This window comes from Dermacentor albipictus, unplaced genomic scaffold (genome assembly GCF_038994185.2).
Source record: "Dermacentor albipictus isolate Rhodes 1998 colony unplaced genomic scaffold, USDA_Dalb.pri_finalv2 scaffold_36, whole genome shotgun sequence".
Classification (NCBI taxonomy): Eukaryota; Metazoa; Arthropoda; class Arachnida; order Ixodida; family Ixodidae; genus Dermacentor; species Dermacentor albipictus.
Genome location: NW_027225590.1, coordinates 170,434 through 191,649, shown reverse-complemented (window position 1 = coordinate 191,649; position 21,216 = coordinate 170,434). Strand labels below are relative to the sequence as shown.

The following is a 21,216-nucleotide window of genomic DNA, read 5'->3' as shown; positions in this document are numbered from 1 at the left end:
GTGCAATGCCTACGTCCCAATTGTTGACAACATTCAGTACATGTCCACTCTCATAGAGGCCCGCGGCTTTCGGACAGCTGCCCGTAAGTAGTGGTCCGGCACACAAACAAAGAGGAAATCGCAGCCGGAAACTTCAGTCATCCTTGCTGTAAATATAAATGCTGTCGTCTGCTACTGTATCCCAAGCGTACGTTCGAAAGCACCCACCAGGTGGCCCCCATCAGTGGCACCTCTACATAAAGTCAGTTGAACCTGCAAAGTACCGCAACCACCAGAGCGCGCGCAAGCAACACTGCGCTGTTGCGGCCAGATTTGGTCCAAAGCGTTTCTCGGGAAGTAGCAGCTCAGCTATGTAGCTTCGCTTTGAGTGGTTTATATTAACGCAAATCGACACATTTCATCATCCTTTAGATAAAAGATGAGATGGTGCATCTACTATCCGTGCTAAGCAGTACAGGTAATTATGACCGGAATATTTTTACAGGAGCGAAATTGCATGAAGCGATACAAGCGACAGTACGGGCACTCGAGCGGTCATCCTCTCGTTTGTTGTCCTTCCCGATAAGTGTTGGGCTCCCTGGGTAACTGTCCTAAGAGCATACTAAATTGCTTAACAACGTGCATAATTAGGCAACATTACTCATGTTTTGAACATTTTATATTGTTACGTTGCAGAAGTCACATATAAACATGCATTTACAATATTTACAAGATAGATTAGGATGCATAAACAACATGCCTGTCGAGACCAATTCCAGCTATACACGTCAAATAGACACCTTCAAGTTGCATTAGCGAAACATCTATGTTGCTCTACAAATCGGAAACGAGATTCTTCGACCGCTGGATAACATAGGTTCGTGAACAGCCTGCGCATGCGTGTATGTGTATATATATTCCTGGGTCACCGCCCAAGCTGAATTAATTCGAAGTGACACCCGTGTTTTCTATGTGTCTTCCTTTTGTGTGTTTAAACTTGCGGCAAAAAACATGTCTTTTAGCGAGCGCCAACTAGGCCAACAAGCAGTTCTGTTGCAACATATTTGAGGGCACATCGATGGGGTCACCACCGATGTCTGGGCTAAAGGGGAGCGGTCAAGGTCAGAAATGTCGCGGAAAGTTTCCAAGAGACGGCAAAGGTCAGGAGCTTGTGCTGGAAGAAAATCAGGTGCAATAATCTTGCTAAATTCATCTGAGTCGGTGAATCGGAGGTTCCTCTACAGGGCGTCGGAATTTCCGCGTCAAGAGCTGATATTTCGCAATTGTTCACAGGCGAGATATCACCCAAAGACATGCCTCTGGGAAGTATTTGACACGAGCAGTTAAAGTTAAGGAGATGGAGCGAAGTCTGATTGCCTGGAACAGTAAGCACCGATCTGGGGAACAGCCAAATTTCTTTGAGGCAGTATGTCAGCGGTGGGACATAGTACATAGACGCCGTCAGGAATAGATGGGAACGACAGTAAAGTGACGTACGCAGTGGCTTGAGGCGACAGGCGGATGTCTTTGGGAGAGCGTAACCATGGTTGTGTGCATGGTGGACTATAGCAGCCGCGGGGCAGTTCAAGTTGAATGACACCAGACGCGCAATCAAAAAGGGCTGAAGTCTAAGCCAAGTATAACGTCGTAAGGGCATTGTTACAAAACGGCAAACAAAGCAGTCATTAGGTGCCCCACGATGCTAATGCGAGCGGTGCACATAGCAAGCACGGTAGGCGCTCCTCCGTCGGCGATACGGAGGGCATGTGATGCAGCGGGTATGAGAACTTTGCTCAGGCGTAGGCGCAATTGGTGCGCACTCATCACGGATACGTGCGCGCCAGTGCCAATGAGTGCTGGGACATTGACGCCATCGACTGAAACGTCCATCAACTTCTGTTTAGTCGGCAAAGTGATCAGAGGGTTTTGCGGTTGAGTCATCAATGCAGTCTCACCTCCGGGAGCTGCATCACTTAGTTTTACGAAGACGGGAGTCGAGGCAACATCAGGGACGGTGGGCGACAAGCTGATGGCGAATGGGACTGGTGACGTCGGAATGACGACGAGGGACTATTCCAAGGAGCCCGAGCGTCTTGTTTGGCTGTTGCGGTGTGAATGGAGACTGGTGACGCCCGCTCTGTTTGGGGCGAATGGCGGTCGCAAAGGGGAGGAGACAGCCCTATTCTTGCAATGGCGAGCAACGTGATAGACACGCCGGCAGACAAAACAGATTGGCCGATGATCTGCGGATCACCCCTTGGAAAGATTTCGGTAGCATGCAGGATACCACGGCCCAGTCAATAGACCTAAGCATGAGACAGCTGTGAAGCGGCAACGGCACAGACCGAATGAACTCCAAGATTATCGCGTTCTTCGTGGACAATTGCCTGCACAAGAAGTATTGTAGGCGCGTTGTTCCGGCCACAAAAGGGCTGCAGGAGCCATGACTTCAAGTTCTCGCCGCACTATCCGTGTCGGTCATCTGATGATGCTGCACTATTAGCCCATCATCACAAAAGAATGGCGCAGCTGTGTTCGGCAGACGTGCGAACGGCGTTGCAACGCGGCGGCTCTTCGGGATCTATGCGAAACAGTTCTTGATTAGCCAACTTTGGCGTCGTCACGCGTATGTTACTTTCGTTTTTCGTGCACCCTTGAGATGGCGTCTGTTCTCCTTCTCGTGTAGTTTTTTTATTTAAAGGACGTCTTGTTGGGCGAGTTGGTCACAATTCATCTTGGCTACTAGGCGCGAAAACACACACGACACAAGGAAGGAGACGGGACAGAGCGCCACTTACAACTGCTTTTATTCGGAGGCACACCACACACTCATATACCCGTCTTAGACGCACGGACACAATCACATCAAGATTGATATGGAAGCGCACTGGTTAAATATTTCTTTTCAGCCATATATAAAGATACTGACGGGTCGCTGACGCACATGCTTCCTTTCTTTCCGATAAAGAAAGCTTCAATCACTTCCCGCGCTTTTTGATCTGTACTTTTTGCAAGAATTCGCGCCCCTGCAAAACATGGCTCACAAGAGCGTGATCATCATCATCATCATCATCATCATCCTAGTTACGCCCACTGCAGGGCAAAGACCTCTGCCATACTTCTCCAACTACCCCGGTCATGTAATAATTGTGGCCATGTTGTCCCTGCAAACGTCTTAATGTAATCCGCCCACCTAACTTTCCACCGCCCCCTGCTACGCTTCCCTTCCCTTGGAATCCAGTCCGTAACCCTTAGTGACCATCGGTTATCTTCCCTCCTCATTACATGTCCGGCCCATGCCCATTTCTTCTTCTTGATTTCAACTAAGATGTCGTTAAGCCGCGTTTGTTGCCTCACCCAATCTGCTCTTTTCTTATGCCTTAACGTTACACCCATCATTCTTCTTTCCATACCTCGTTGCGTCGTCCTCAATTTAAGCAGAACCCTTTTCGTAAGCCTCCAGGTTTCTGCCCCATATGTGAGTACTGGTAACACACAGCTGTTATACACTTTCTTTTTGAGGGATAGTGGCAACCTGGTGTTCATGATTTGAGAATGCCTGCCAAACGCACCCTAGCCCATTCTTATTCTTCTGGTTATTTCAGTCTCATGATCCGGATCCGTGGTCACTACCCGCCCTAAGTAGATGTATTCCCTTACCACTTCCAGTGCTTCGCTACCTATCGTAAACTGCTATTCTCTTCCGAGACTGTTAAACAATACTTTAGTTTTCTGCAGATTAATTTTCAGACCCACCCTTCTGCTTTGCCTCTCCAGGTCAGTGAGCATGCATTGCAATTGGTCTCCTGAGTTACTAAGCAAGGCAATATCATCAGCGAATCGCAAGTTGCTAAGGTATTCTCATTCAACTTTTATCCCCAATTCTTCCCACTCCAGGCCTCTGAATACCTCCTGTAAACATGCTGTGAATAGCACTGGAGAGATCGTATCTCCCTGTCTGACGCCTTTCTTTATAGGGATTTTGTTGCTTTCTTTGTGGAGGACTACGGTTGCTGTGGAGCCGCTATAGATATCTTCCAGTATTTTTACATATGGCTCATCTACACCCTGATTCCGTAATGCCTCCATGACTGCTGAGGTTTCGACTGAATCAAACGCTTTCTCGTAATGAATGAAAGCTATATATAAGGGTTGGTTATATTCTGCACATTTCTCTATCACTTGATTGATAGTGTGAATATGGTCTATTGTTGAGTAGCCTTTACGGAATCCTGCCTGGTCCTTTGGTTGACAGAAGTCTAAGGTGTTCCTGATTCTATTTGCGATTACCTTAGTAAATACATTGTAGGCAATGGACAGTAAGCTGATCGGTCTATAATTTTTCAAGTCTTTGGCGTCCCCTTTCTTATGGATTAGGATTATGTTAGCGTTCTTCCAAGACTCCGGTACGCTCGAGGTTATGAGGCATTGCTTATACAGGGTGGCCAGGTTCTCTAGAACAATCTGACCACCATCCTTCAACAAATCTCCTGTTACCTGATCCTCCCCAGCTGCCTTCCCCCTTTGCATAGCTCCTAAGGCTTTCTTTACTTCTTCTGGCGTTACCTGTGGGATTTCGAATTCCTCTAGGCTATTCTCTCTTCCACTATCGTCGTGCACTCTAAGCCGAAAACGGGGAAAAGGGGACTAACGGCAGCCGTTGGACCTTTGGATCAACGGTTAATCCACCGTGCGTGCCGTGTGAAGAGGCGAAGTGTCGTGCGCAAATTTGTGGGACTAAATGTTCGTCCTTGCAAAGTAACGGTCCACGGTGGGGATCAACGGCTCAATTTAGTCCTCTGACTTTAGTCCCTTTAGAGAGGGGGGCTCCGTGTCCCTCTCCTCCCTGCCTGGACGGGGTGGCAACGGGTCATAAAACACTGTCGCTCTGCTGTCATCCCGCCCACACGAAGGTCAACAGGCTTTCGCCATTGGCTAACATTTTGGCGGGATTCGGGCCCTGCTTGCGTGCACTCCGGGTAAGCGCGCGCAAGTCGGGTCCCGGGGAGACCACATCGGGGCGTCTGAAGGTGCGTACGTGTTCCTCTCTGCCGGCGGCGGCCCCCTTTGTCCGCCGCCGGCCGATGGTTACTTCGGCTCGTCGGGGTCCCGGCCTCGGCGGGCACGCGCGCACTCTTCCGTCGCCTCGATGTCCTGAGGCAGCGTCTGCAGATCGTGCCCCCGTCTGTTCTTCTGTCGTTTCTTTCTATTTCCCTTTTCTCTGCTGTGGGGCGCGCGATGGCAGGCGCTGACCGAAAGATAGGCAACTTCTTACTGCTGGGGTTCTTTTTTCTTCGTTCCTCGTTTCTTTTTTCTCTCTCTGTCGCGGTGCGCCGTTAGTGGCCACCGGCGACCATTCGGCCATGTTTTGTGTAACTAGCTTCAGATTCGTACGGGACGTTAAAATTGATGTTTGTATTGACTTCCAGTTTAATAAATGTACTTTCTGGCTTCTCGAGAGCTTTGCCTAGGGTCTCCCTTGCTGCGCGCGCGGTCTCGCCTTCCCCCTAAGCTGGGGCCGGCGGGGCGCGTACGCGCGCAGCTGCGCGTCGGCACACGGAGCGGGCCGGAGCCGGCGCGGACGCGGTGCCCTGCACGCATGGCGCCTCGGAATGCTCGAACCCGCAGTGGTCGTCCGGCGCGCGCGGAATCAGAGCGTGCGCGCCGTGAGCGTAGCGAGGAGACCACAAATTTTTCTTTTGTTCTTTCTGGAGGTGGCGACATGATAGGTTTTGTGACCGCATGCGGCAATGAAAGTGACAAAAATGAAAAGAAGAAAAAAGAACATTGTGCTTTGGAGGCGTCTGGGAGCTTGTCTGTGGTTTTGTCGACAGCGTCTCTTTCATGTGCGCCGCGGTGCTTTGGTGGTACATGGTGGCCGAGTCAATGGAAAATAGCAACAGAATAGGCAAAGGGCCAACTCTAAAGTTTTTGTGGATGGCCCACACAGTCAAAACTTACACACCTATGGCTTGATGCACGGAATTGTTAATTCTGGGGCTTTTGCTATAATGACCTTTTATATTAACGAACAATTTATTGTAGTCCCCTGAAGTTTATTATATTAAGATTTCACTGTAGCATCATTTTCATTATTCCTGAATGGCACTTTGGTTTGCCACCTAGCACCCTGCTGCTGAAGTGACACTCAACGAAGTAAATTAAATTCACTCAAGGTGCCCTAAGTTTGCCCATCTGGCCAGGATATTAAAGAGACACTAATCCCCGAATGCAAAGATCTAACTTGGATCGGGCTTGGACTTGACTTGACGAAGTCGGCCCGAAGCAAAAGGCGGACTTCAAAACGCCCAAGTCGGCTTTCGCGTTTCATAGACGCTCAAGCTGATTTGCTTCGTCAAGTTAAGACTCTGCTTCAGTACAAAAGCAGGTTGCTCGTCTGTGTTCGAGGTTAACAATACATTTATTAGCGTAAGGCACGTTGTACAGCAAAAAAGTGTGCATCTTTCCAAATTTCCACCAGGGCATAAGTGCTGAAGTATAGTATGCGTAAACTTATTCTATCTGGCTACGTCCGCCGCTGCGATGGGTAGTGTTGCTTGCGGAAAGCGCGTTCCCGGCGGATTTAGGTGGTCTTCAAGTTTCGGTGTTTTGGCGCTCTTTTTGAGTTGCAGGTTTCACCATCTTTTCAAGTCGCCGCTACACTTTTAGGCGACAGTGTATTTGAGTGCAAATCAATTTTATCGTCACATTTATTTTGGTTTTAGTTTATCTTTAACTCAGAGGTCTTGTTGCATGTTTGTTGCCGTAGAGAAGCGAACGAAATGGTTGGTTCGTATGGTGGTCTTTAAACAGCTTTTGTTCTCGATTGCCGCAAGGCGTTCATGTGCCGTCTGGGCCGGCAACCGGATACAAGAGGCCGAGACGAGGCATACGGTCGGTTTCTGAGGGAGCTCGCGCGTCCCTTTTCGCCTATAGGCATTCCAGGAAGAAGGCGACGGCCCGTGTTCTGCTCGGGCTACGTGACCCTTTGAAGAAAAAGCCAACCTATTCGAACGCACTAGGCCGGAGTCACAAACAAGAAAAAAACTGCGACATGTGCTGCGAACGAAGAGTACCGAGCGCCGTTGAGTCCCCCGCCCGGACCCATATGGGTGACAACACCCGATAAAAAACAAAATAAATAAATAAAATGACACGTGCAAACGATTTGTCTGCTTCGCATGGAGGGTTTGTCGAGAACAACGAGAGGGAGAGTGCGGCACAGTCGTAGACATCGCAAATTGGCAGTGCGTGTCGTCTGCTAGGAAAGTGTCGTCTGTTAGGAAAACAAGTTGTGGGGCTCGCGCGACGGCCGCGCGCCGCATTTGGTACGAAATTGCTGTTCTGTCAACAGGCTTTGACGCTGAAATGTCGCACTCACGTACGGTCTCCTCCCAAGAAAATGCACCGCAACGCAAGACGGCAGCCCGTTTTAAAGAAGACGAAAAGAGTCTGCCGACGACACTCCTGAACAGCTACAAGCATATTGTGGAATGCAAGAAAACTGATGTCGCGTCGTTGACCTAGAAGAATCAGACATGGAAAGAATTAGCAAAACATTAGAACGCCAATCACGAGATTACGCGGCGCGATCACCTGCAACTGAAAAAATTCTGGACGAACCTGAAGCAAAAGCGGAAAGAGGAAGCTGCGGAAGAAAAGGGAAAGCGCCACAAAACTGGTAAGCGCACATGTTCTGCATGACTGACTTATTTGGGCTACTTTTTATTATGTGTAGTCACAGGAGATGAGAAAATACGCTCGCAATCAATCTTTCCGCGACTGCGGGAAGCGCACCAGCATCGGGCGCGGGTGCTTCGCGATGAGCAGAGTCACCTTTCCAACTGCGCGGCACAGTGTTGACTGAGGAATACGGACCGGACCTCCGGTGACTGTTTGAAACGTGCCAGCGCCGTAAAACATCACAGCCATCAGCAACTGCAGCATGGGAGGCACACAGTCGGTCATCTATTGTCCCCACTTACCCGGATAGTCAACATAGCGAGAAGTCGCACGGCGTTCTTCGTGAATCTGTAGCGACCGAGGAATTGTTCGTCGTCGTACAGCTCCATCGAATTCCCTCGGTCACGTAGGGTGGGTCGCGGAATTTTCGGCAAGGGCTGCGCCTCTGAAAATGCTGTATCCATGGCGTAGCAAGCAAACTCGAAAGCAGCTAACCTCCGCGCGACGTCCGTTCGGGAGGCTGCCATGTTGGAATAACACACGAAGTCAGTTTCAAGCTAGCCTGGGAGCAGACTTCAAACTTGAGTGGACTTCGACGCAGCCAAGTCGTTCCCAAGTCGTCCGCAAGATCAAGCACGATTTACGACGCGCGGCGAAGCTGTCTTGAGACTGCCAGAAGTCAAGTTCGAGCCAAGTTAGATCTCTGCATTCGGGGGTTAAGTGCTTCTAACTTATATTTGACTGTGACTGCTCCTGACTTAATTTCATTTTCATGATTTTACTCTGGCTATGACACGTTTCATCTGCTGTATACTTTGGAGTTGTTTTATTTTGTTTGAACTGCTGCATATCTTCAGTGAATTTTTTTTATCTTCTGTATTTATATGTCATTACTGTATACCAAGGACTTGGCATTTGTATGCTAGTATTCCTTTTTTTGTTTTGTTAATTGTGGCTCAAGATGATGGTGGCAATATGTAATTAAAAATAAACATGGGTTACTTGAGTTCGATCATTGTTTTTGCTTGAAAAGCTATGGCAACCTGGAATCATTGGAAAAGTGATTTCGGTGCATGACTGAAAAGTATGATTTATTCCAAACACTATATTCAATCCGAAAGACATTGTTTCGGATTGAATGTTAATCATTCCTGTTTGAACCGCTAGCCTTTAGAAGAACATAAAGGTGGTATAACCATTACCTTTATGGTGGGCAACATTTAATCTTGGGGGAACTGTTGGTTTAGTGGAAGTACTTGAAAGAAAGAACATTTCTCCAGAGAAGGGTGAACAGATAGTCTCTGGGCTAACTTAACCAGCCCAACCATTGGTCCTCCCTGGCTTAAATGTTGCTCCTGCAGTTACTCCCTGTGGACTAACCTGAACAGACTAACCGTTGGTCCTCTAGGGACTAACTGGGAAGGACTAAAAGTTGCTCCTGCAGTTACTCCCTGTGGACTAGCCTTAACAGACTAACTGTTGGTCCTCTAGGGACTAACTGGGAGGGACTAAAAGTTGCTCCTGCAGTTACTCCTGTAGATTAACTTTAACAGACTAACCGTTGATCCTCTAGGGACTAACTGGGAGGGTCTAAAAGTTGCCCTCAGATTTAGTCTGCAGTAGTTGCTCCCCCAGTTAGGCCGCTGCATTTGCTCCCGCAGTGTCCAAAATTGGTTCAAAATCTGTGGCAGGTCATTTAGTCCCCCAAGAGACTAACAGCCATACCCGTTTTAGTCCTTTTTGGCTTAGAGTGTGGGTGCCACTGGTACTGTATAAATCTCTATAGAACTCCTCAGCCACTTGAACTATCTCATCCATATTAGTAACGATATTGCCGGCTTTGTCTCTTAACGCCCACATCTGATTCTTGCCTATTCCTAGTTTCTTCTTCACTGTTTTTAGGCTTCCTCCGTTCCTGAGAGCCTGCTCAATTCTATCTATATTATAGTTCCTGATGTCCGCTGTCTTACGCTTGTTGATTAACTTAGAAAGTTCTGCCAGTTCTATTCTAGCTGTAGGGTTAGAGGCTTTCTTACACTGACATTTTTTGATCAGATCTTTCGTCTCCTGCGATAGCTTACTGGTTTCCTGTCTAACGGCGTTACCACCGACTTCTATTGCGCACTCATTAATGATGCCCATGAGATTGTCGTTCATTGCTTCAACACTAAGGTCCTCTTCCTGAGTTAAAGCCGAATACCTGTTCTGTAGCTTGATTCGGAATTCCTCTAGTTTCCCTCTTACCGCTAACTCATTGATTGGCCTCTTGTGCACCAGTTTCTTCCGTTCCCTCCACAAGTCTAGGCTAATTCGAGTTCTTACCATCCTATGGTCACTGCAGCGTACCTTGCCGAGCACGTCTACATCTTGTATGATGCCAGGGTTCGCGCAGAGTATGAAGTCGATTTCATTTCTAGTCTCACCATTCGGGCTCCTCCACGTCCACTTTCGACTAACCCACTTGCGGAAAAAGGTATTCATTATCCGCATATTATTCTGTTCCGCAAACTCTACTAGTAATTCTCCTCTGCTATTTCTAGAGCCTATGCCATATTCCCCCACTGACTTGTCTCCAGCCTGCTTCTTGCCTACCCTGGCATTGAAGTCGCCCATCAGTATAGTGTATTTTGTTTTGACTTTACCCATCACCGATTCTACGTCTTCGTAAAAGCTTTCGACTTCCTGGTCATCATGACTGCATGTAGGGGCATAGACTTGTACCACCTTCATTTTGTACCCCTTATTAAGTTTCACAACAAGACCTGCCGCCTTCTCGTTAATGCTATAGAATTCCTGTATGTTACCAGCTATTTCCTTATTAATCAGGAATCCGACTCCTAGTTCTCGTCTCTCCGCTAAGCCCCGGTAACACAGTACATGCCCACTTTTTAGCACTGTATATGCTTCTTTTGTCCTCCTAACCTCACTGAGCCCTATTATATCCCATTTACTACCCTCTAATTCCTCCAATAACACTGCTAGACTCGCCTCACTAGATAGCGTTCTAACGTTAAACGTCACCAGGTTCAGATTCCAATGGCGGCCTGTCCGGAGCCAGGTATTCTTAGCACCCTCTGCAGCGTCACAGATCTGACCACCGCCGTGGTCAGTTGCTTCGCGGCTGCTGGGGACTGAGGGCCGGGGTTTGATTGTTGTATTCATATAGGAGGTTGTGGCCAAGTACTGCACCAGGGTGGCCAATCCTGCTTTGGTGAGAGAGTGCGTTACCGGTTCTGGTCACCGGGATCAGGCCTCCCTTCTCCGCCGGCCAAGAGGGGAAAACGCGCTTTCCGATCGCTCAAGGCTGCGCGGACATAGTATAGCTCTAGCGTCTAGGAAAAGCTTAAACAGGTGCGAGGGCGGCACGCATAGCGTGGGAAGCTAGCCGCCAGAATAGCTATCTCAAGGACTGCTGCTGACGAGGGCGAAATACCTTCGTGTAATTATAATAACCCTAATAGGACTACTTTCAAAGAAAAAAAAAGGAAACGGCCCAGAAGGCTATACTACGAGAGCTATGACTGATACTTTTCTATATATATGTATTCATCTCATCTATGGGATCGCATGCGCGCGCTGTTGCTTTGTCTCTGCGTGTAGTAGTTAAGAGAGCCAGTTTAAGGGCGGAGAAGAAGGAAGGAGAGGAAAGCAATATTCCAGCGCCGTGGTTTTAAAGCGCAACCGTGGTAGAGAAACGGAAGGCAATATAAGCACGCGTGGCCATGATATGCACACGACAAACTGCCTTAAAATATTTAGACTTGAGGGGAAGCTTCGTTAACAAACTATAACACGGCAATCAGCACTCGAATATAACTATAACCCTAATAATAATTGTAAATATTCATCTCATCTATAGGATCTAATGCGCGCGCTGTTGCTTTTTCTCTGCGAGTAGTAGTTAAGAGAGCCAGTTTAAGGGCGGAGAAGAGGGAAGGAAAGTCTCTGAAGCAAACTTGCAGCGCCGTGGTTTTAAAGCGCAACCGTGGTAGAGAAACGGAAGGCGATATAAGCGGGCGTGGCCATGATACGCACACGACAATCTGCCTTAAAATATTTAGACTTGAGAGAAAGCTTCGCTAACAAACTATAACACGGCAATCAGCACTCGAATACGACGAGAGAAATTATTGAGACGTGGAAAATTCCCTTGAAATAAATCTGGTTTGCGAGACAAATGCTTGTATGTATTGAACCTCTTAAAAGATGAGGGGGGAAATATGCGCTCACCGAGAGGGCATCGTCAGCACGAGACCACCACCAGGCACCTTACTGAGATGTGGAGAGCTCCGCGGCCCGAACGAAGCCTCCCTTCTCCGCCGGCCAAGAGGGGAAAACGCGCTTTCCGATCGCTCAAGGTTGCGCGGACATAGTATAGCTCTAGCGTCTAGGAAAAGCTTAAACAGGTGCGAAGGCGGCACGCATAGCGTGGGAAGTTAGCCGCGAGAATAGCTATCTCAAGGACTGCTGCTGACGAGGGCGAAATACCTTCGTGTAATTATAATAACCCTTATAGGGCTACTCTCAAAGAAAAAAAAGAAAAAAAAGGAAACGGCCCAGAAGGCTATACTACGAGAGCTACTATGACTGATACTTTTCTATATATATGTATTCATCTCATCTATGGGATCGCATGCGCGATCCAAGGGCAGGACTTAATGTGCTTGGGAATATTTGGCCCTCCTTTATCTTGTTCTACATTTCTCTCATGTTCCCTAATTCGGTCGTTAACGCAGCGCCCCGTTTGCCCTATGTAGGAGCGCCCGCATGAGAGTGAGATTTCGTACACAACGCCTTCGTTGCACTTCATGAACGGTCGCGCATGCTTGGTGCCGCATCCTTTTTATCGTCTCGTATTTTTTCGATACGAGAACAACGGCTTCCTAGCTTTCGGGGGGCTGAAAACACAAGCGACACCCCATGCCTGCTAGCAACCTTCACAAGATGGCCCACAATTTAAAGAAGGTTGCTAGCAGGCATGGGGTTTCGCTTGTGTTTTCAGCCCACCGAAAGCTAGGAAGCCTTTGTTCTCGTGTCGAAAAAATACGAGACGATAAAAATGGATGCGGCACCAAGCATGCGCGACCGTTCATGAAGTGCACCGAAGGCGTTGTGTACGAAATCTCCCTCTCATGCGGCCGCTAGCTCCTACATAGGGCAAACGGGGCGCTGCGTTAACGACCGAATTACGGAACATGAGAGCAATGTAGAACAAGATAAAGAAGGGCCAAACATTCCCAAGCACATTAAGTCCTGCCCATCACACTCTTGTGAGCCATGTTTTGCAGGGGCGTGAATTCTGGCAAAAAGTAAAGATCAAAAAGCGCGGGAAGTGATTGAAGCTTTCTTCATCGGAAAGAAAGGAAGCATGTGCGTCAGCGACCCGTCAATATCTTTATATTGGCTGAAAAGAAATATTTAACCAGTGCGCTTCCATATCAATCTTGATGTGATTGTGTCCTTGCGTCTAAGACGGGTATATGAGTGTGTGGTGTGCCTCGGAATAAAAGCAGTTGTAAGCGGCGCTCTGTCCCGTCTCCTTCCTTGTGTCGTGTGTGTTTTCGCGCTTAGTAGCCAAGATGGAGTGTAGTTTTTTACTTATCCTGTTTTTTTGGAAATAATTGTTCGCTGCAAGTAGCGGCCGTGTTTGTCGTTTCTCTCTAGCTAGTCTATGTTTTTTTTTCGCGCTGTTTTATTGTTATAGGGACCCTGAAACGGGTCTTGACGATTTTCTACAAACGTACCGAGTCGTTGGAGTAGGTCGTTCTGATCTGACGCATCTATGTGATCCGCGTAAAGCATGTAATTTATTATAAGGTTTTACAAATGTACATCGCTGCCAATCGCAGCACATCACTCGACTGCATTCTAAGCCGCCCCTATCAATTTGACGTCATTTGCCCAAATGACGCTAGTAGGGCGAGCTATCAGATTGGCTGCCCAGGGCGCGTCCTCAATAATTTTTCCAACTTTATTGTGAACAAATGTTTTTTTGTAATAGTTGGAATTTTACTTATTTGTTTCTATAAAAAGAAAGTAACAGAAAGAGAATGGACAAGAACAATTTCTCACTACATTTAAGGACTTCCGGCACACAGCAAGCGTCGTCTGCTTGTGTTACAACGTGCTCCATTTTGACGAGAGCTCCGCGGTCAGAGTCGGCCTGTCTTTTCGCGAGCACCATGATTCGGCTTTGTTGCGTTGTGGGCTACAAACGTAGTAACTGGCACTTGTCAAGCTGCGACATCATGTCCCTCTGCAAGGCAGCAGACGGGCGGACGGGCTGCAGCGCATCGGTCTGCCGCTATCCGATCGGCGCCAGGATTTGCGCGTTGGCGGCCGTCACTTTACACCGGAGGATTGCTACCGCAACAGCGTTTCGCGAGTCCGCTATTCGGATAAACGCAAGAGCACAGGGCCTGGCCGTTTGACTGTGCCGCTTCACGGGATGAGCAGACGCGCAAATGTGAATGGTCTGCACTGTGCAGCCACCTGGTGGCACAGAGCTCAGCCACACGCAGTAGCAGTAACGAAGTGTATCTTTCTTTGCTGCTGGTGTAAATTTTTCGCAGGATGGCAATCGATAACACGTTGTTTTTGTAAATGTTTAAAATGCTTTACACTTGGTTAGAGCAATATTAGCGCTTTGTTTGGCTGGCTAATTTCTGCGCCAACTGGTGGCTGGACCATGTATACCGATCAAGCCGCTCACAAACGTCTACGCTAAAGTTCCTTCATCATCTTGAGTTTATGCCTCCAGCCATCCGACGAAACGCCGAGGTCGCCTGTGGTTACCGGAATACCAGACACGTTCGGCACTGCGACAGAATGCTCGCACGCGCGCTGCTTCGATAGCCCTCGCTTGGGGTCGACTGCCAAGTAGCTGGCGGAGAGTTTGGAGAGGCTTCGCGCGCTCGCTCCTGGAGAACCGGAAGTCAACGACACGACGTGCCATCATGACGCAGAGTCAGTGAAGGCGGAGCTTAGCACCGATGACTCCTCGGCGAACGAGTTGAGGAGAAAACGCAAGACCATGGAGCAGGGTAACTTGTAATCATCTGTAGCTCTCTTAATATGAGACGCTTCACACAAATTGTCGCGCGAATGATTGATTAACTGTAGCTGTAGCTGTAAATTTCTCCAAATCGTTTCAGGGGCCCCTTAAAACAAGCTTTGGAATTTGATGATTAATATTTCGAATTAGGTGTGATTTTTAAGATTTTTAGAAGACGGGCGTGCATAAAAATGTAACTGCCTCCACATTTACCATTTAGCCACTTGCCCCCCAAAGCCCTAATAAAAAAAAAGTTAATGAATACTTTTTTCATTAGTCTTCTCAAACTAACATTGTTAGTGACAAAGCATGTCCGCCTTGCCTAGGAACTTATCTGCAAAAGCACCACGTTTACTGCGCTCACGACTTTTTTTATGAAAAATCCCTATTGTCTAAAGAAAGAATGCTGGCTCTCCCGTAATCGACAGCAGATGTAAGCATCAAATGGCTACCGGCAAAGCAGATTGGTTGGAGCAATTACGACGATTACTAACAACCATCCGCAGCGTGCAGGACGCTTCGGGCCTGGTCACGCAGCGTGGTACCATCATTCAAGGAGGCAGTGCAGAACCCGTGCTGCAGAACTCACGGACCCCTGGCATTGAAAAGAGCACAGGCAACTCTAAACCTGTCTCAGCACCAAAACATCCCAGTCAAGTGTATGGTGCACTGTATCTGCCTTTTCAACGTAGTTATTGGAAATGACAAATAAAACTTCAACGCAATAGAAATAACAGCTTTGGTGATGTTGTGAACAAACATATGAAGAACTAGGAAGCAATATTTTTTGAAACTTGTTTGGGCAGTAACAAGCGTATGTGAGGCGGTCCTGTTGGGGGCCAGATACAAAATTTTCTTAAGTTTGACTCGTTGCCCAGATGCTCTCGTTTCGTTCTCGCAACGATGCAAGGATGTTCTCGTCTGAGTGCCCAGATAACGGCTCTTTCTTTTGGCTCCAGGTCGCCTGAAAGTCGCCGACAATGGGAGCTAAAAGCATCTCATGCTTAAAACACCCTGTATAAAGCGAAACTAAAATTAGGCCTCTTCGAGTAACAGAAATAAAGCGGTGCAGTCACCGCTTGCCGGCGAGCTCAGGGTTGCTCAACCATGCTCTGAACACTCTTCACGGTGTCAGAATGGTAAACACTGAGCTGCCCCCAAATGCGTTGTTAACCGCCACTCTCCACTCTCTCTCGCACTTCACATTCAACGACTCAAGTCAGTGGCCAGCATGGCTGCTCCAATTCAAGGACTATGCTTAGTCATCCAGCTTTCGCTTTCAAACAGAGCAAGGTCTGAACTCTCCTTTAATGCATGGGCATTCAAGCACGGGTCATTCTTGCTTCGCTCGTGACAGACGCTTACCGTTCCTTCGAAACTGTCAGAAAGGCGTTTATGGACCACTTCGTGCATCTGGCCAACAAAATATACGACTCTAGCTGGTTCCACCGACGTAGACAGATGCCTGGAAAAAGTCAACACCTTCTACAGGACACTCTGGAACATGGTGAAAAACTGCACGTACTTGTCAGCAGCAGTCGAACAACGCCTCATAAGTGACCGGTTCATCGTGCACATGCTCGACACTAGTTTGCCAGACCAGCTTCGTCAAAACCCAAAACTGACCCTCAAGGGGCTGTATTCTGAAACGATCCACTTCGGCTGTACTATCGCCTTGGACACGCCTCCTCCAACGTTGCACGCTGATTGGCTGTTTTAGCAAAGCCGGAAAATAAATGGCGTGATGTAGTAGTTGCGGCCTGTCAATTTGACGTCACGGTGTTGGGTGCTCCCGACATATTGAGTAAACGACCATGTCTTTTTTGCAGTCCATGTATAGTGCAGTAGAGACATGAGCAGTGGTAGTTTATAGTATATTTTGATCGCAGTTTGCACGTAGTTTTACATAGCGATATTTCTTTCCTGTTGATCGGCTACTGCATTGCCTTGCCTCGTGAGACAATTTTCGGTGACAGTGTCTGGGAACAGCTGACAGCACCACCATGAACAATGCGATACTCTTGCGGTCGGTGGTGACCAACTGGTGGTGAAGTGTAGTAACCACAAGTCAGAAGATGCCGCTCCGGCGGTGCACGATGGCTGACACACAAAGGCAGAAATAGTACGTTGCTTTATAATATCGTCAAAATGTTGTTTGCAACCGCGTGAGTTCTAGACCAATTTATTCATTAAAACAAAACATTTCACACTTCCCTTTTTAATTTATTTCACCTAAAGCGGCCGTAGTCAACCGCAGTCAGTGCGCAGAGCCCGTACTGCGGCTATTACACTTGAAAACAACAGATCCGAACCACTCTGCACTCGCACGGTACGCTCTCTTGTGCGCTGTGAAGCGTTTCAGAACGCGTGCTGGTAGTGCATGCTGTCGTCACGAGTAAGCAGCCAGTTGATTTATTAAACGTGGCTGTCGCCAAGGCGATAGTATCACCGAAGTGGATCGTTTCAGAATACGGCCCCTGGACGCACTTACTCAAGTTGGAAAGCCCCAAGACACTAAAAACGAAAAGGACTGCACAACGAAACTTGCAGCCGAGCTCTCTCAACGTCGACACCATGTCGTGGAAGCAAACCAAGACAATAAGTGCATTACGGTTTGGGGAAGCTTCCAGAAGCAGAGAGAACCAGCAGCACCGTGACCAGCCTCGAAGCGGTTATTACAGTAACAAACAGCATTCTTGGTCCATCCGTTCGGCTCGAAGAACGACCTGCAACTTTCACGGACAATGGGGAGATGTCACATCAGTGTGCCGCTCCACGACGAAGCAACTCGTCACATCAAGCTGACTTCTGTGCAGTCGCCACAAGAACAAGGCCGGTACATCGTGGTACATCTGAACGGGTTAACGTCTTCAGTTCAAAACGTACGTACTAGGGTGCAGACGTTTTCGTAATGCCCCGCTCATTCTTTCGGGATGTCCCACCTTGCTTAACTAAGCCACCGGTGAGCAGCTTATCAGAGCGGGCCTATGTAAACTGGACTTGCGACGGTCCACAGGGGAGGTAGGTGGAACAGTAGAGTGGAGGCCGGGAAAATAGGCAGAGAGTGAGTAAAACTGGTGAAGTCGGGAAACTTGTGAACAATATCAAGAAAAGAGTAGTGGCTATTCCTTACATTCATTCAGTATCACATAGGATAAAAAAGGTGCAAGCAGATATGGTGTTAATTTTGTTTTCACTGCTCCCAATTACCTAGGTAAAATATACGCTGCCGTGCACAGAAAAAAGGAGCAGGTTAAAGGTAAAAAACGAACAGATATTTGTCTAGTGAAGCACATCAAGAACGACAATTTTACTGACTGTCGTATGGGTGTGGTAGATAAAGTTTCCTTTAGATGTGGCCGTTTCTACGTAGGACCAACGGGGCAGTGTATCAATCAGAGGCTAATGGAACATAAAACGTCGTTAACCGGTGATCACCTTCCAATCTTTCCTTACATTGCCAAGATTGTAAGTGCACCCCTAAATTACACGAATGCGCGATATTGTAGACATAGAAACGAAGATACGCGTCTTATGGTAGAGGGATGGCACATCAATAATGGTGGAAGTCCGTGCGTGCGCCAGCCTTCGATTACCTTACTTAAGGAAGAGATTAAATGCCTTAACAGTTATCTCTCACGCGGACCGGCACGTGTACCCGAATGATACGTGGTGCTACCATTCCAGAGCATGCGCAGATGAGTTTTGTGTCTTTCTTCTTTTTTTCGCCTCAGTGCTTTCTTCAGTTGATAGTCGGCGTTTGTGTTGCCCGCTTGTATTGTGTCCGTGTCTCCATGCCTTACACCTCCTTTGCATTAGTGAACAGCACCAATCTTCACTCACAGCTCACATACATGAAGGGAGGGCAGCAGAGGAAAAAGTCGATGAAAGAAGCCAAAAAAACGCTACTACGAGACACAGCAGCCAGTTGTGGATAAACTGGTTAAATTTAAATTCAAGCTACAGCACGGTACATTTCTGCTATTTCTGAAAAATAGACACCGCGCAAATTTGTCAAGCAGACATCTCACGCAGGATGTACAGCCACAGAGCCAGATTAAGCATCGCAGGTATAGATGACACGAGACAGAAGCGGCTGCCCATCAAATCAACACTCCTGTGCCTGCTGTGGTAGCTTTATGGCTATGGTGTTCTTCGAGGTTACAAGTACAATACTGATCCCGGCCGCCACATTTCGACAGAAGCAAAATTCAAAACTGCGGGTGTACTTCAATTTAGGTGCATGTTAAATAACTCTAAGTAGCTAAAATTATTTTGGAGTCCCCCACTACTGCATGCCTCATAATTATATTGTGGGTTTGGCACGCAAAGTACCATTATTTATTAAATGTTTAGCACTTAGGTACAATGCGATGGATTGTGTAAGGCACTGAAAAAGGTAACCTTCACGAAGGTTATGAATTCTGTACAACAACACCTCAAGCAAACACGTCTCGCTGTGTGTTATGTGTACTGCACAGACAAACAAAAGTGGTGCACACAAAGAAATGTTTAACATCAACTCACCGCTCTTATATTGCAGTAAACAATGAAGAACTTGAACGTTCACCTTAAACAATACCACCAATTATCGTCAATCGACGCAAACCGCACAGAATGATTTGCCTACATCGATTCCCACAGTACGTAGGATCCACTCATTTTTTTTTAATATTAGCACCCACCTGGATTGCATTGAGGTCACCTATCAAGCAATGTTTTGGTGTTACAAAAAGCTACACTTTATAACAAGTCTTCCGAGACTTTTTCACTTCCATGAAACTCCGTACGTTTCAGTGAGTGCACATCTTGCTTTACACATAAGCACACCACAAGGAGTACAGGTCGCTCCTTTAGTGAACATCCACTCTGCACAAATCAAATTACCTGCATGAAGTTTTTTTTTTATTTGCTCAATGTAACTATTTGATGCATCGCATTATTGTATATTTGTACAAGTACTAATGTCTTCCTCTTGACCACCCAATAAAATGTTGCTAATATGCAACAGTCATTTTAGTTGAATTTTTTATCCTTTGCGTAGATTTTTATGTATCAATACATTTTATATTATTACGTACTCAACTGTTTGTTTAACGATGATCCACTACCAATTTTTATGTTTGCCAAATGCAAATGCCAACTCTATCTGCAACCCCCCTAGATGCAATGTTGCAATATGTAACTTCTGATTTACAAGTAAATAAATAAATTGCATGAAATCAAATTTAAGAAAAAGAAAACAGCACCCATTTCAATGCAAACGGCATGCCTCCTTCCCTTTGAGCATACAGTCACTTTCTGGTTCGGCGAAACCCACTGCCAGTGAGTGTCACGAGTGACAGCTAGCGCTGTCCTGTGTTTCTGTCACGTCCCTGCTTTTTTTTGTTAATTGCGCTAAAGGCTTTGCCATTAAGAGTAAACCACCCAAAAATAAGCCTTGTTGAACTCCATAGCCAGTCTCAAGTTAAATAGTATACTACTTTCAAATTAAAAATTAACTTATGGGGTTTAACGTGACAATACCACTTTATGATTATGAGGCACGCCGTAGTGGAGGACTCCGGAAATTTCGACCAACTGGGGTTTTTTAACGTGCACCTAAATCTAAGTACACGGGTGTTTTCACATTTCGCCCCCATCGAAATGCGGCCGCTGTGGCCGGGATTCGATCCCGCGACATCGTGCTCAGCAGCCCAACACCATAGCCACTGAGCAACCACAGCGGGTACTCCTTTCAAATGACTAACACTAATGGCTATACTGGCAGGCACGGCAAAAGGAAGCACAATGTTTGTCTACAATGATAATGCCACTGTTATTCACTCTACAACAATGGAGCACAAGGCATTTTGCTGCATAACGTACTTTTCTGCGAGTTGCACTCAATTGCACTAAATAAGTTATTACAACTGATTAACACCAATTAAGCAGCCTGCAAATCTTGTGCATCAAGTGCTGTTTAGCTTTGTTGCAGTGGCAAAACATGCTGCGAAAAGGAGCAGTTGCGGTAACGCAGGTGATCACGGAACACCAATACTACTTGGACACACCAAAGCCTCATTGTGCCACCCTCGGGTCAACAGCAAGGCATCGCTCACTGCATTCACCAAGCAAGAATGACGTGCCTCACCTGTTCACTTCCAAGAAGGCAGAAGTGGTGACTCTCCTCGATGAACGAGTGTGCACAGCTCACTGCACAGGCAAGAAAGGCAGCGGTGATCGAGGGCCTTTATTCCTGCCCCTCAGTCTCCAAAAAAAACCTCCAATTTACAAGCGTTTAAGGAACATCGGAATAAAACAATCAGCCTTTTGCGCAGATAAAGAGAACAATATTTTGAAAACTTATTTAATCACGAAGTATCTAGAAAACCAGAACTTGTCTGGAAAAGACTGAATTATTTCCTAAAAGGTTATCTTCAAGAAAAAACTGGTCCCACTGACATCAAATTAGATAACGATACTTTCACTGGCTGTAAGCTAGCTGACCTTCTTCAACA

The 21,216-nt window shown here is 47.1% G+C and overlaps 1 protein-coding gene across 1 annotated transcript in view; it reads right to left on the bottom strand.

Annotated features, from left to right (window-relative positions):
* park (E3 ubiquitin-protein ligase parkin) overlaps positions 1-21,216 on the bottom strand; it is a 651,541-nt gene that overhangs the window by 466,620 nt on the left and 163,705 nt on the right. Inside the window, exon 6 of the mRNA XM_070529945.1 lies at positions 20,850-20,911. Coding sequence (XP_070386046.1) covers positions 20,850-20,911 — 62 coding nt within the window. The remainder of the gene's footprint in view (positions 1-20,849; positions 20,912-21,216) is intronic.